The following is a 15,459-nucleotide window of genomic DNA, read 5'->3' on the forward strand; positions in this document are numbered from 1 at the left end:
AATAATGAACCAAATCATATAAAGGTTAATGTGGTAGTAGTATCAAATCTGATTTTTAGACCTTTGTATCCAAATTCCTACTGGTAAGAAATACATTAACAGAAAGGACAGGGTTTAAAAATTATTTAAAATGTCCAGAAAATGGGATAACACCTTTATGTCTGGATATAATAAAGTCAACATTTTATTCAACTTCATTGAATGAAAGAATTTACTTAACATGCATTTAAATGAATGAGGGAATTTACTTAATATTCAGTTAAAAGTAACGGCAAGGTATTTCTGTAGTCCTTATACTAATTCTAAATCCAAAATTAAAGTAAAAGTTATATTTTGCCCGGAGATTAAATAAGAAAATGTGTAGTTTATTACTAAAACTGAATTATGAATCTTAATCTGTATTTATGGAACTTTTCTAAAAACTTCCATAACACATATTATATATCATTTCACCATTTACAAAGTTCATTCGTATTACTTCATGTAATTCTTACAACAATCCTATAAAGTGGACATAATTATTTTCCCCAATTTTTTTTTTATAGTTGAAAAAACTGAAGCTAAACATAACTTTCCCAATTCACACAGGTAATAAGTGGCGAAGCCAGAACTTGATTTAACTGTAAATTTCAAAGCAACTTTATTTTGAAATATTAAGAAAAAATAACAGGAAAAGAAATCTGCCATCAGAGAACCATAAAAATCAGGCAGATTCACAGAATTTTGCCTCAAATAGCAAAAGCCAAACTCATAGGGCTGAGACTTTTAGAAGACCTCCAAGTTCAAACCAAAGATAGCATGTCTTGAAGACAAAACTGGAGACAATTTTCTACCATTTAGAGCTGTCTACAATGGAATGGCTACTTGGAAAAATATTAAGCTCCTCATGAGAGTGCCCATTCAAGTGGCAGAAGTGCCCCAGGATTTTACAGCTGGGACTCTGGATGCCTGACAAGATCATCTTAAGGTTTCTCCAACTCTAAAATTCTATGATAATCTGGCTGTCAATCTCCGTAGCTTTTTCTGCATTGGTAGAAATTATTCTTTGAAAAAGTTATTCTAAACTGAGAAACACTGGTGAATTTAGAAAAACAAGAAGGGAAAGATGATACGTCAGTGGCAAGTTTCTTATGCTCATCTGGTTGAAATATTCAAATAAATTTTTATTTTAAAACAATTCTGCATAAAAATATAAACACGTGTTTTGTTAAATATTTGGTATGCTACAACCTCAGCACAGTGCTATGCACAGAAAACATCACTCAACAAATATATATTTACACTTTATATGTAACACATACATATACATGTATCTATTGCATGCATACATAAATGTATAAAATAAATGTATTTTGACTGTGCTGTGCATTTATACGTTATGGATTCAAGACAGTTTTAACTCTTGCTGCCAGGCTGCCAGCAGAAGATGAAAACAACATTTTAGCAAAAACATCTGTATCCTTGACCCCTTCAGGAAAACGCTGAGATCTAAAGGGCAGTTCTGGTCAAGTTGGTGCTCTGTGAAAAAAAGTCTAACACGCGATATTTACAATTCCTAACATGAAGTGGGCAGCAAGGTTTTAAACCAGGGTCCTAGGTTAAGACTTTTACATGGCTCTTAAGTTTTTGGTTGGAAATGCTGTGAATTCCAGTATCTGTCCCATATATAATTTTAAAACACTTTCCAACATCTGATATACAAATGCTTTTAGGGGTTTATCCGGTTCACAGCTTCTTCACCATATTGGAGTAATGCTAGTTAATCTAAATCACTGAAATAAACCAGTGCCTGAGAGCCACAGGTACCAATAAGCAACACAATTTATTGGAGACTGTCTTTCTAGGTGAACCATAAGTTTAGACACGGAAGGAAGATTCTTTTCTCCCTAATGAATGGTGAAAGTGTATGTAGTATATGCTTCTGACACAGTCTTTGGAGAGCTGATTCAAAGTCTTCTCAAGTAACATATAGCTTCCCAATCGTAAACAATCTAACTTTTTAATTGCAAATGCAAAAAAACCCTAAGAAATTCAATTAACATTAATAAAATCCTTTTATTCGCGCTCATAGCAGAGGGAACTAGTCTAACAGGCTAAAAACAACCTCCTGCAAGGAAGAAATCCTATCTCAGGTAGTGGAGCAGTCTCCTGGACCAAGCAATGCGCTGCCAAATTGTATAAGATTAACGGTTTTCGAGGAGGGAAAAACTTTTTGGCGATGGGACTAGTTGAGGAAAAAGCACTCTGAAGTGCTGATTCCCGTTCAGTTTAGCCTAGAGACTGCAAGATGTCCCACAGAAGATGACATCTTGTTGAAGTCATGTGCTACAGCAGGCAAATCAGGAGATGCAAATGAGCCAAGTTTCATCCCAACTTTTAAAGCAACTTTTAAGCATCCCCACCCTCACCCAGCTTCCTTCCTGGACCCTGACCGGGAGGGTGCAGGAGGTAAGCCGTTGGGAGAGACAAGGACTGCGACAGTAAAAGCGCCTAAACTCGCCCACGACCCGGGCTGGGGGAAAACTCAAACTTTCCGTGCCTGGAAAGGCTGCCTGGCGGCGGAGGCGGCGCCGGCGCGCGGAGTCCCTGCGGGCGCCTGCACATCCCAGGCAGCTGTGCGTTCGTTGGGGCGGTTGCGCGGGCGGCCACCGCCCCCCAAGGGCAGACGGGGCTCGAGGCGGTCCGCGGGGTCAGGGTTCCGGCCGCCCCCGCCCCACCCGTCGAAGCAGAGCCCGTGAGTTGCCTCGCGCCGCGTCCGCGGGGCTCAGACCGTTGGCAGTGGAAGTTGGCGGTGGGACTCAGGCGGCTCGCGGCGTCGGCCGACAATTTCAACCCCCCGCCCCCGCCCCTGTCCCATCCCAGGGCACTCCGGCGGGGGTGAGGGGAGGACCAGATAGCACGAGGCGACTCCAGGGGAAAGTTTTGTGGCGCCCGCTGCGCCGCTCCGACGGCCCAGGGACTGTGGGAACCCTGCCTCCCACACGGGCCCGAACCACCCCCGGGAGCCACCCGCCCGCTCACCCATCCGTGCCCGCAGCTCTCTCAACGATGGGCTGCCGACAGCGCCAGCTGCAGCGCCGTCCGCCATCATCGGAGTCGGGACCGGAGGCGGTGGTGGCTCTCCGGATACATTGCGCAGGCGTCGGCGCGGCCTCCGCTTGGGTCGTGGCTGGGCTGCCGGTAGGCGGGGCGGGGCGGGGCCCGAAGGGCCACCGCGCCCCGCTCGGACCTGCGAACCGGGCAGGATTGCCCTTTGCGTCCCACGTCCTGACCGGCTGGGCAGCGACTACCTGGTCTAAAGCAACCCTCTCCTACGTTCCGTGCTCTGCTCCTACTGCATTGTGAGGACTAACCAATCAGCGCCCAGCTTGGCCCCCCAACATTGCTTTCTTCACCTTTACCTAGCAACACAGTAACATTCCTTCCTCATTCATTCATTCATTTAAAGAACATTTACGGCGTGCCTCCTGGGTGCGTTTGTATCATGAGTTTACTAGTCCTTGAAACATTACACAAAGAAAGACCCAAGTTGGGGGAAGAGGCCTAGGGAGAGGTTGGGAGTGGCAGGCTTGCTTTGAGGTGCTAGGGGCCCCATCATGAGTAGACTTCCCTAAACTGTTGCACAGTAAATGATGACACATAGGTCTCAAAGTTGGGTGAAATATCTTTAAGATGTTTGTGAGTCTTTAAAGAGAGGCAGAGGACTTATTGGCATCAATCTCTCCAGATTTTGGGAGAGACTCTACCAGGTTGCAGAATGTTTTTCCCATGAAGGAAAACCGTCATTGGCCTGAGGCTCCTTTAAGGGGCAGACCTCACTTCATGGGCGCTTGCCCTTATGAGGTGGAGTCACCACTGTTGTGAGTGTGTGTGTGTAGTGACACAGTTGTAGGGACGCAGTTTATGGTTGGGGCCATTAAGTGTGGTGCAGGAGATCCCAAAATGGGGCTGGACCACTTGTGAGATGGGCACTTTGGCGAGACCACTGAGTCTCCAAATGACATGGGAGCTGTAAAATGGAAGAAGCTAATAATAGAAAATATTACATATGTTAGCAATGATAGCATATGTTACATATATTAATATATAATATATGTAATATAATATGTAATATAGGAGCAGGCACAGTGGCTCATGCCTGTAATCCTAGCATTTTGGGAGGCTGAGGTGGGTGGATCATTTGAGGTCAGGAGTTCGAGACTAGCCTGGCCAACATGGTGAAACTCTGACTCTACTAAAAATACAAAAATTAGCCGGGCATGGTGGTGGGCGCCTGTAATCCCAGCTACTCGGGAGGCTGAGGCAAGAGAATCGCTTGAACCTGGGAGGTGGAGTTTGCAGTGAGCCGTGATAGCGCCACTGTACTCTAGCCTGGGTGACAGAGCGAGACTCTGTCTCAAAAAAAAAAAAAAAAAAAAAGAAAGAAAGAAAAGAAAAAGAAAAAAAAAAAGACATGTTGCACCTAAAATTTTAACAAAAATTAAAACGTGGTCAATAAGTGTTTGCGATGATGTAGATTAATACAAGTGGGGTGCCGGGCACGGTGGCTCACACCTGTAATCCCAGCCCCAGCACTTTGGGAGGCCCAGGTGGGTAGATAACCTGAAGTCAGGAGTTCAAGATCAGCCTGGCCAGCATGGGGAAACCCCGTCTCTAGTAAAAATACAAAAATTAGCTGGGCGTCGTGGCGGGCCCCTGTAATCCCAGCTACTCGGGAGGCTGAGGCAGGAGAATCGCTTAAACCCGGGAGGTGGAGTTGCAGTGAGCCGAGAGCTGCCACTGCACTCCAGCCTGGGCAACAGAGCGAGACTCTGTCTCGAAGAAAAAAAAAAAACTAGTGGCGAAAATAAACAGTTTGGCATTATAACTCCCGAAGCTCTGCTTCTAAGTAAATACAGAGACCAATGCTTTGCATGATATCCAGGACGGTAGCCATCCGTGATTATTAATACGACACACATATGATTAGGGTGCCCACAAAACACACACACATACACAAACACAAGTTCAGCTTTCATGATCTTATCTGGAACTCCACAAATAGAAAATTTAGCAAAACACATCAGCTTTGTAGTTTCTTGCAAAAATGTTGAACCCAAATCTAATAATGAAGAAACATTCAGACAGGATAGAGACTGTGATATAGTCTACAAAATAACTGGCCCCGATGCTTCAAAATATTAGTGTCATGAAAGACTAACAACAAAAATCAGAGAAGTGTTCCAGATCACAGAAGGCTAAAGAGACCACATGCAATGTATGATCCTTGATTACAACCCTAATTTTTAAAAGAAGCTTTAAAGGGCATACGTTACTGGCACAATTAGAAAATTTGAATATGAACTGTATGGTACATGATATTGTATCAAGGTCAAATTTCTTGGGTGTGGGAATGATGTTGTAGTCACCTAGGAAAATGCACTTCTTCTTAAGAAATAAATAGTCACACCTGTAATCCCAGCATTTTGGGAGGCCGAGGCCGGCACATTGCTTGAGCTCAGGAGTTCAGACCAGCCTGGCCCAACATGGCAAAACACCATCTCTAGAAAAAAATAAAAACACAAGACAAAAACCCAAAAATTACCTGGGTGTAGTGGCGCATGCCTGTAATTCCAGCTACTCGGGAGGCTAAGGCAAGAGAATCGCTTGAACCCAGGAGGCGGAGGTTGCAGTGAGCTGAGATTGCCTGCTGCACTCCAGCCTGGGAGACAGAATGAGACTTTGTCTCACACACACACACAAAAAAGACATAAATATTGAAGAATGTAGGGGTAAAGATTTGAGATTTTTCCAAATAAGAAGTTAGATAATTTTTTCTTTATTTTTTGAAATGGAGTCTCACTCTGTCACCCAGGCTGGTGTGCTGTGGTACAGTCCTGGCTCACTGCAACCTCCGCCTCCTGGGTTCAAGCAATTCTCCTGCCTCAGCCTCCCGAGTAGCAGGAATTACAGACCTGCACCCCCATGCCCAGCTAATTTTTGTATTTTTAGTAGAGACAGGGTTTTGCCATGTTGCCCAGTCTAGTCTCCAACTCCTGAGGTCAAATGATTCACCCTCCTTGGCATCCCAGAGTGCTGGGATTACAGATGTGAACCACTGCGCCCAGCCGAGTTTTTTTCAATCTAGAAGTTTGTCTTCAACTTATTTGTAAACACTGTCACTTTGAAAAATAAAATTTGATTGGGAATTACACATGGGGAGGCACCCTACTAGTCTTTTCAGTGTTTAGAGCCTCTAAAGGCCTCAGTCCAGCCAGGGTGTAGGAGGAAGAGGGGAGATAAAACATCTAGGAATAACCACATACAGGTGGCATGAGTAGGATTTAGGTGAGTAACTGAAACGGGCTCCAAGGGCTAAGGGATGAGAAATCAGTCCTGTTTGGAGTGATCAGAGAAGTCTTTTGGAAGAATTAGCACTTATTCTGGGCCTGAGATGGGGACTGTGGGAACCACCTCCAAAAGCGAGTAACCACGTCTTAATTCCAGCCCATGATTGCTGAGTGGGGAGATGGGCCCATCTGTGGCCAGATATTTCCATTTTTCAAAATAAACTCGAAATCTGGATCTTAATGTAAATCTATTTTTAAATGATGACATTAAAAGTAAAAACAAAAACAAACAAACAAAAAAAGCCGCTGGGTGCGGTGGCTCACACCTGTAATCCCAGCACTTTGGAAGGCCAATGCGAGCAGATCACCTGAGGTCAGGATTCCCAGACCAGCCTGGCCAACACGGTGAAACTCCATCTCTACTAAAAAATACAAAAATTAGCTGGGTGTGGTGGCACGCGCCTGTAATCCTAGGTACTCAGGAGGCGGAGGCAGGAGAATCACTTGAACCTGGGAGGCGGAGGTTGTGGTGAGCTGAGATCGTGCCATTGCACTCCAGCCTGGGTAACAAGAGCAAAACTCCGTCTCAAAAACAAAAAAAAAGAAAGAAAAGAAAAAAAGAAAAAACATGGTGCAGGGCAGTGTTCAAATTTCCAAATTGCCTCATTTAAAAAATCTTTGAATAAAAATTCAAACAAGGTCCATACATTGCATTATTTGATATGCCTTTTAATCTGTAGCTATAACTTCTTTCTCTCTAACATCATTGGTAGATTACTGTGAGATTTAGTATTCATTTAGTAGGTAAATTATTCAATTCATCTTTTATTAACCACCTACTCTATGACTAGCAGTGTGGGGACAAATACATACGGAAGGAAGCCCTGCCCTCTAGGGCCCCCAATGTCATTGACTCTAAACTAATGACTTACATCAGGGTCCCTTTAGATGTTTCCTTGGGGCTACAGAAGCTCACCAAGGAGGTCCCACGAGACTGTACATTTCTGAGAAAAAAATATTGGAACTGAAAGCTATCAGCTTGGGGAAAGTGGAGTGTATTCTGGAGCCAAAACAGACTCAGAGCTGGGAAAGAACCCAGGCGGCTCCTCTCCTCTCCTCTCCTCCCCGTATTTGGAAAGCATGTGTTCCCCAGCGAGCAGAGAAGAGCTGGAATCCTGCTTGCTTTTTCTTCCTTCTAGGCTATTTTTTCCCCTTAAACCTTACACCCTTGGGAAAAACATTCAGAAACCACAGTCATAATAGGTCTAGAAATTGCCACATTTGTTTCTATTAAAAGATGAAGTTTTTAAAAAATTGAACTTACATATAATAAACATTTATTGAGCTTACCAATCTAGCGAATTTGCATGCAAACTGCCACCACCACAGTCTTGTACTATGAGTTTTAAGCTTACCAGCCATGCGATGGCTTTTTCTCTCCATTCTTAATGACCTGTTAGATTCCTTGTCATATACACATTTGAGACAAGGCTCTGGTTTTGTGTTCTTTCTCCTCTTGTTGCTCACTCTTGTCCTGCATCTGTTGTAGCTTGACTGTGATGCCCGGGAAGAGTGATGTTTCCTTCTGCACTCATCTCTTGCCAAATCTACTTACATTTTCCTTCCTTTTCCCACATCTGTGCTTTCTTCCCTCCTAAGTTACAGACTACCTCAGGGCCTGGTCATGTCTCATTTGGTTGATGGCAGCCTTCTCAGCTCTGGAATTCCCACTGCAGCACTGCCCCCCCACAACTGACACTTCAGTACCCCTCCTTCCTGTGGCACAGAGGACCAGGGTGACCCTGCTGTATAATTTCAACAGGCTGCTCTGTACCATTTCCTTTTAGGTCTTCCCTGGGGTGGAGGGGCTGATTTTCATAGCCTGAGCTCACCAGTGAGGGGGCAGTGAACTTCTGAGGAGAGGAAAAAGAGGCTCCCACTGCCATTTCCCTCCAAAGTGGGAATGTAGACAAACCTCAGAGAGGAAGGGTGTAGCAGTGGGGGCAATTTGCTTGGAGTAGTAGATAAGCCGAGGAAACTGCCTGGTTGATAGTAAGAGCCATCATTTGCCGGTTGCCTACTCAATGGGAGGCCCAGGGCAAAAGGGTCGACATGGATTATTTCATGTAATCTTCACCACAACTTTATGAGCTCACTTCTATTCCCATCCTCATTTTACAGATGAGGAAGCAGGCCCAGGGAGGTTAACTAACCTGCCCAGATTTAGCGCAGCTAGGAAGTCACAGAGTTGAGATTCAAGCCCACATATATCTGACTCCAGAGCTAGTCCGCCTTCCACTGGGCCTCCCAATTTCTTTTTCCTTTATTTTCTGAGATGGAGTCTCACTCTGTCGCCCAGTCTGGAGTGCAGTGGCGCAATCGTGGCTCACTGCAACCTGCACCTCCAGACTTCAAGCAATTGTCCTGCGTCAGCCTCCTGAGTAGCTAGGACTACAGGCGTGCCCCACCACACCCAGTTAATTTTTTTTTTTTTTTTGGTATTTTTCATAGAGATGGGGTTTCACCATGTTGCCCAGGCTGGTCTCAAACTCCTTACCTCAAATGATCCACCCGCCTTGCCCTCCCAAGTTGCTGGGATTACAGGTGTGAGTCACTGCACCTGGTTCCTCCCAATTTCCAGTTGACAAGCCCTCGGACACTATTAATTCCTCACCCTTGTCTTCCACTTCTTCCTTGATCCAAACCTCACCCTCTGGCTACTGAGCCTTTTGAAAGTTACACTTTCTAATTGGTAAGGTCTCCCACAACTACATCTCCTAACATGAGTGTTGGTACAGCTGTCTCTTAAGCCTCTAATGAAATCAACTCAAACTATTGAAGAAGAAAGCATTGAAAATGGGTGTTTAGTTGATGGTTACAATAAAAGCCCAGACACTTCACCACTACAAAACTGCACTTGTACCCCTTAAAGTTATACAGATTTAAAAAAATGGGTATTTAATGTATATCTTGCAAGGGAGATAGATATGACTCCTTTTAAACAGGCTTCCTTCTAGAAAGGCTCAGAAGAGTCAATAAATGCTGAGTACATGGGACTGATTTCAAAATACATGTGTAAAGGAAGATGTGCCACATTTATCATGCTGTGTGTCCTGTAAAGAATATTTATTGAATGAATGAAGGAGAGTACTAGAAGCCCCCTGGGTACTGAAGGAGGAAGAAATGAAAATACTTTGGATGGCCACCCCAGTGTTGAAAAGATCTAGACTTAAAATTATTAAAGGGCAAGAAAATGTCCTCATTTTTTTTTCTTGACTTCAAATAAAGTACAACAAACATGGGCTGTGCCTCCTCATTCCAAATACAGGCCTGCAATATAAGGGAAGCTTCAGAGGATGCCAAAAAGCAGAAAGTATCAAGGGATGCCCTTTAAAGACACTTTGGAATTTCTAATAGAGCTAAAAATTGGTAAAATCCAGATAGGAAAAAATGAGAAGAAAATAGGAGTTAACATAGATTTCTGGGCCCCATTCCCAGAGTTTCTGATTCTATAAGTGTTATTATTTATATGACATCCATTCCTAAGTATACTGAACAATGTCTTGTGTGATGACAATTACTGCTGAGTATTTAATACCATTACACTTTGATAATGGAAAATATTAGAGATTCTAATACAGATCTAGTATTGTGTACATTGTGGAATATATATGTATGTATATGCATATATATGCGTATATATACCTATATAGGTATATATATGCGTATATATACATATATATGCATATATATGTGTATATATACCTATATATGTAGATACCTATATATGTATATATGTATATACCTATATATGTAGATACCTATATATGTATATATGTATATACCTATATATGTATATATGTATATACCTATATATGTATATATGTGTATATATATATATACGTATATATGTGTATATATATATACGTATATATGTGTATATATATATATATTTCTTTTTTAACTCAGAGCAGGCAGATGCTTTGCCCTGGGGTACATTGAAAGCCAAGGTATCACCATGACATTACCAGCGAGCATGACAAGGCAGGGAAGCGCATCACAATACAGACAGGTGGAGGTGGTGGTGTACGTCACCTATAGGGAGATGCAGCAGAGATGCCTGATGGCATTTCATATCACAATGCCCTGTGCCAGAGTCTGATACAACGCACTGCATACACGATTTTCTATCTCTTTTCCCCACAAAGGACAGTACACGCACAAAGCCAACTACATTTTAAAATGAGCTAGCTAGATGAATGAGGGAGAAGTAAAAACATCCAGATCACACACAGAAAGTGAGATACAGAAGAAACTCTTCTCCTATAAACTGAGAGAGATGTTTCCCAGGGAAAATTGGTCAGATTCAGAGTAGACCATGTCCCCTCATCCACTGCACTCAGCCCCCAGTTTTTCATGCTGCAAACTCAGATGTCTCTGTGGCAGAGGGAATGGTTTGTTGCTTTGAGTGTTGATCTAGACATCTGGAAGCTCTGTGGATGGGAGGAATCTCATCCATACTTATGTATTGTACTTCATTAATCATCAAGTCCTATCTGGGGCTACATGGTGTTCTAAAGTCTTAGATTATAAACACTTTGAGACTCAACCTGAAGGCATTTTCATTGGTTAAAAATCTGTTCTTGCTGTAGTTCTTCTTGAGAGAATGTCCCTTTGCAAAACTCAGTTGTCAATGGGCTGATACAGTTGTGTAGCTGAAAGCCTTCACTGTAAACCTCATTGTTTTTTTCATGGCCAGTTCACAGCCCTATTTAAAGAATGTGTACTTTGGGAGAAAAAGGGCCTGAGAATATAAAGGGACCTGTGTGCACAATCTCCAGGGCATGTGGGTCTATTGGCATGCATGCATGGGTAGCCAAGAGTCAAAACAAGTTTTGCCAATGGATTCCCATCATCTTTGCATGCAGGTCAGGTGAAGGACTCAGCAAAAACAGAGCAAAAGTTCTAAGGCTCAGGTGAACCCAACAGCAAACACTTCAAGGCCCACAAGGAGAGTGTTCAGGAACAGACTTGAGGTAGACGAGGAAAAGAGAAAAAGTGCAGGTTATCCCTGAGGCCAATGGGTAAATAGACCATTTTCCTCTGCTCTCATGAGAGACACATACACTTGGATTTTGCTTTTCTTTAGTTTCCAGATGTTACTGTTGAGAACATATCGAGGATGTCAGAACTAGGAACAACTGTCAAGGCCACCTACTTTAGTCCTTTTACTTTCGTCCGAGGCTCAGAGAGAGGTGTTGACTCAACTTCCTGTGGCTGGAACTGAAGTCTCCTGACACCCTATCTAATGAATGTTCTTTCCTCTATGCACACATGAAAGGCTGCCTAAACAATCTTTTGGGAGGAAAAAAAAAAGTGAGAATTGCTGATCCAATGCTGGGAACCATTATGTAATCCAGCTGGAATTTGGCCTATATCCTCCCAATGAAACTGAAAAGGGGATAGGAGGGAATTAAATGGAGATGTTGCAAAGTTTTGAAAGATGTACTGTTTGACAACTTGTTCTTTTTGCAAAGGTTCCTGTGAATTGGCCCTTACCTGCTGTTCCAGACTCATTCCTCACTACTTTCTCCCAGGAACTCTTTTCTGCATCAGTGAAACCAGGACGTCTCCTGAGCCTACAAGGACCCCTGCTTTGATCTTTGCTCTTCCCCCACCTCACCGAGGCATGATTCAAATTCAGGATAATCTGATTCCAGAGCTCGCAAGCTTTCCATCAGTAGGAGGAGTCAGAGAAAGAGAAGGCCACTAAAAATGGTGCCTGGGAGCCTATGCCAAAGGCCAAACGAGCAGCCACATCAAATTTCCATCTGAATCTGGGAGTTAGGATAGGAATGGGGGAAATGGCCAAGCTCTAGTGTACCTGAGTGGCTTCGTGGAAGAAATGGCTATTTCTTGAATGGCAAGTTCTTTTACGTGTTGTCCTCAGAGCTTAGGACAAGGCAGGGAAGCACATCACAATACAGGGAGGTGAGGGACACATCACCAGGGAGGTGCAACAGGGATGCTGATGGCATTTTACCACAATGCCCTTCTTCAATACTGTGTAGAAGGTTTGTGTTCAGTAAGTTTTGTTGTTGATCATGATGACATTTATTATTATGCCTGGGGATAATTAATTCAACTGAAACATACTAAGGAGGAACTGTTTCATTTTTTGGTACTAACCAGTTCTTTTCTTTCTCTCTCCTTTTGCTGGGGGCGGGGGAGAGGTATGTGCACCCAATTCCAGGATACTGCAGAAAAGGCTGATGTAAGAAGGGAGGTGTGAGAAATAAAGTACTGACTTCAATTTTGGTTCTGTTGAAATATTTGAGTAGCCTGCTTCGTGGTGTTTTCATGATTAAAAATGACCCAGTGTGTGTGCTTGACAGGAACATGGACCACAGCATGCCTGACATATGCTTTTTACCATCTCCATATGTCTCATTTATATCTTAATCCACAGCCTGCTGGGAAATAGCAGGGTAAGACAGTACTTGGGGGACCTCTGTTAGTTGGTCTCATGCTATTTTCTTAGCCTATGGTATTCACACATCCTCCACTCTGAGCTGGAATTTGGCCCTGGGCCTGTGCAATTGCCATAGGGCTGACTGCAGGGAAAAGAAAATCTGAAATGTGAAATGACTTTGTTCAAATATGAGTCAAGGATGTGTTCAGTCTGTTTATAGAAGGAAAAAATGACATTTGAAGAAAATTGGTTCAGGGAGAAATGCTGTCATTATATAAGCATTCATAGTTTAGTAACAGACTGGTGAAGAGAGTAACTGACTGGCTAACTTGCGAACCCCCTGAAAGTGTCCTTTATCCACTGCAGTGTGGTGAGGGGCTTTGGAACTGAACACATCTGGGCCTGGGTCCCAGTTCTGCCACTTAAGGACTTTGTGACCTTGAGCCTCAGTTTTCTCATCTGTAAAATGAGCATAATGTCAATTTCTTATAACTGCTCCATTGGTATTCAAATCAGTTGATATAAAAGATCAGATACAGTGCCCAATGTACAGTACAGGCTCAATAAAAAAAAGATTGTTAGTAGTAATAATAGCTAATAGTTTGAAGGAATTTACCATGTGCCAGGCACCGAGTCATACACTTTATTTACATTGCAGCCTCACTTATTCCTGACAATAATGCTATGAGGCCGGGAGCGGTGGCTCACGCCTGTAATCCCAGCATTTTGGGAGGCCAAGACTGGCAGATGGCTTGAACCTAGGAGTTTGAGACCAGCCTGGGCAACATAGTGAGACCTCATCTCTACAAAAAATCAAGAAATGAGGCAGGAGGATATCTTGAGCCCGGGAGGTCGAGACTGCAATGAGCCATGATTGCACCACTGCATCACTCCAGCCTGGGGGACGGAGTGACACCCTGCCTCACATACACAAAAAAATGCTATGAAGTCAGTAAAATTATCCCCTCAAATGCTGTTACTATTAATAATGATAATAATATACATACCACGTAGCTCAGACTGCAATAGATAATTCCATGCTTCCTGATCCTGTCCCAACTCAAAAGTTACCTGAAAGCCTTTTCTTTCTCTTCTCCCTTCACGTTTACCCTAAATGTCCTCATTTGTGAACAGAGGGCTGGGGATGTTTCACCAGGTGATTTAGAGACTAAAGACAGGAGGCCAAGAAAACAAAGCATTTTGAAACCCAAATGCTGGCAGAGGGATTTGCAGTTAGAAACGAGATCAAGTTTTTTAGGCAAAGAATAATAATTGTGTTTAACTGTCCAACAAGGATGCTTGTTTGGGGAGAAATAAACGCAGGACTCATTCATATACTCGAAGTCTTTTTAAAGACCAGAATGCTGGCGCTTCACAGAATGTCAATACCCTTTGTGTTCCTGCCCTGCCCCTTCCCCTACTTTCCTCAGCTGTTGTGGGGGAGAAGGCCTGTTTCAGAAGAAGACAAGGTAGGGTCTATTCCCTTGAGGTGCCGATAAAATGTTGTCCAGTTGCAGACCCCCCTCCCCCTCCCCTAAGCTTGTCTCCTGATGGAAGAAGCCAGAAGGCAGGAACAAATATAGTCTCAACAGACTGCAGCTACTACAGTGCTTGAACTCTCCCCTCATTTCTTACAAGTGGAAACAGCCTTACTGGAAGAGTGATCTTGCAAGAAGAGAAAACATCTATCAAGAGTGAGGCAGGCCGGGCGCGGTGGCTCATGCCAGTAATCCCAGCACTTTGGGAGGTCGAGGCAGGCAGATTGCTTGAGGCTAGGAGTTTGAGACCAGCCTGGCCAACATGGTGAGACCCCGTCTCTACTAAAAATACAAAAATTAGCCAAGAGTGGTGGCACATGCCTGTAATCCCAGTAACTGAGGATGCTGAGGCAGGAGAGTTGCTTGAACCTGGGAGGCTGAGGTTGCAGTGAGCCGAGATGGTGCCCCTGCACTCCAGCCTGGGTGATAGAGCGAGACCGTGTCTCAAAAACAAACAAACAGAAAAAACAACAAAGAGTAAGGCAAAAACTGAAGCAGCATCTCATGAGAATCTAAGCCAGAAGACCATAGTCACGGCAGTTTATGGCAAAGAGGGAGGCACGTGGGCCTTGAAGAGCATCAGGTTCAGGAGGGGTTAACTCCGATCAGGTGGCTTAACACACTCCTCCTTCCCCCACTTCAGAAGGACAGCTTGTGGTTGGGGGAAATAGTGCCTCCTAGATGACAAAGTTATTTGAATGCTAGTTGAAAACAATGCTGGTTCAAGCCAGAATTTCCACATTTTTCACTTAAACTGCGCATAGTTTCCAATTCTTTCTGGGTATGTTATTCCACCACCACCTCCATCTCTGCCAATTCTCTGGGTATGGTAGAAAGGAAGCACTTTTATTCCAGTCACCAAAGTTTATGAAAATATGAATGACATTAATAGAATATTTTGAATCGTGTATTGCTTTAAGATAGGAAAGTCAGTTATCTTTTTCTCTGGTGGCCTTTTTGCACCATACTTTCCTTCCTTCCCTCCCTTCCTTCTTTCCTTCCTTCCTTCCTTCCTTTCTTTCTTTCTTTTTGAGACGGAGTTTCACTTTTGTCGCCCAGGCTGGAGTGCAATGGCCCGATCTCAGCTCACTGCAACCTCCACCTCCTGGGTTCAAGTGAT

The 15,459-nt window shown here is 43.6% G+C and overlaps 1 protein-coding gene across 2 annotated transcripts in view; it reads right to left on the reverse strand.

The window, feature by feature from the left end:
- Positions 1-3,341, reverse strand: part of MAP7D3 (MAP7 domain containing 3) — a 34,952-nt gene extending 31,611 nt beyond the window's left edge. The window contains exon 1 of one of the 2 annotated variants that reach the window (XM_054471942.2): positions 3,022-3,341. In XM_054471942.2, coding sequence (XP_054327917.1) covers positions 3,022-3,091 — 70 coding nt within the window. In that variant the 5' untranslated portion in view covers positions 3,092-3,341. The remainder of the gene's footprint in view (positions 1-3,021) is intronic. The other variant, XM_054471943.2, reaches the window with a different exon arrangement.
- Between the last annotated feature and the right edge of the window lie 12,118 nt (positions 3,342-15,459).

The sequence above is a fragment of the Pongo pygmaeus genome, chromosome X (genome assembly GCF_028885625.2).
Source record: "Pongo pygmaeus isolate AG05252 chromosome X, NHGRI_mPonPyg2-v2.0_pri, whole genome shotgun sequence".
NCBI lineage: Eukaryota > Metazoa > Chordata > Mammalia > Primates > Hominidae > Pongo > Pongo pygmaeus.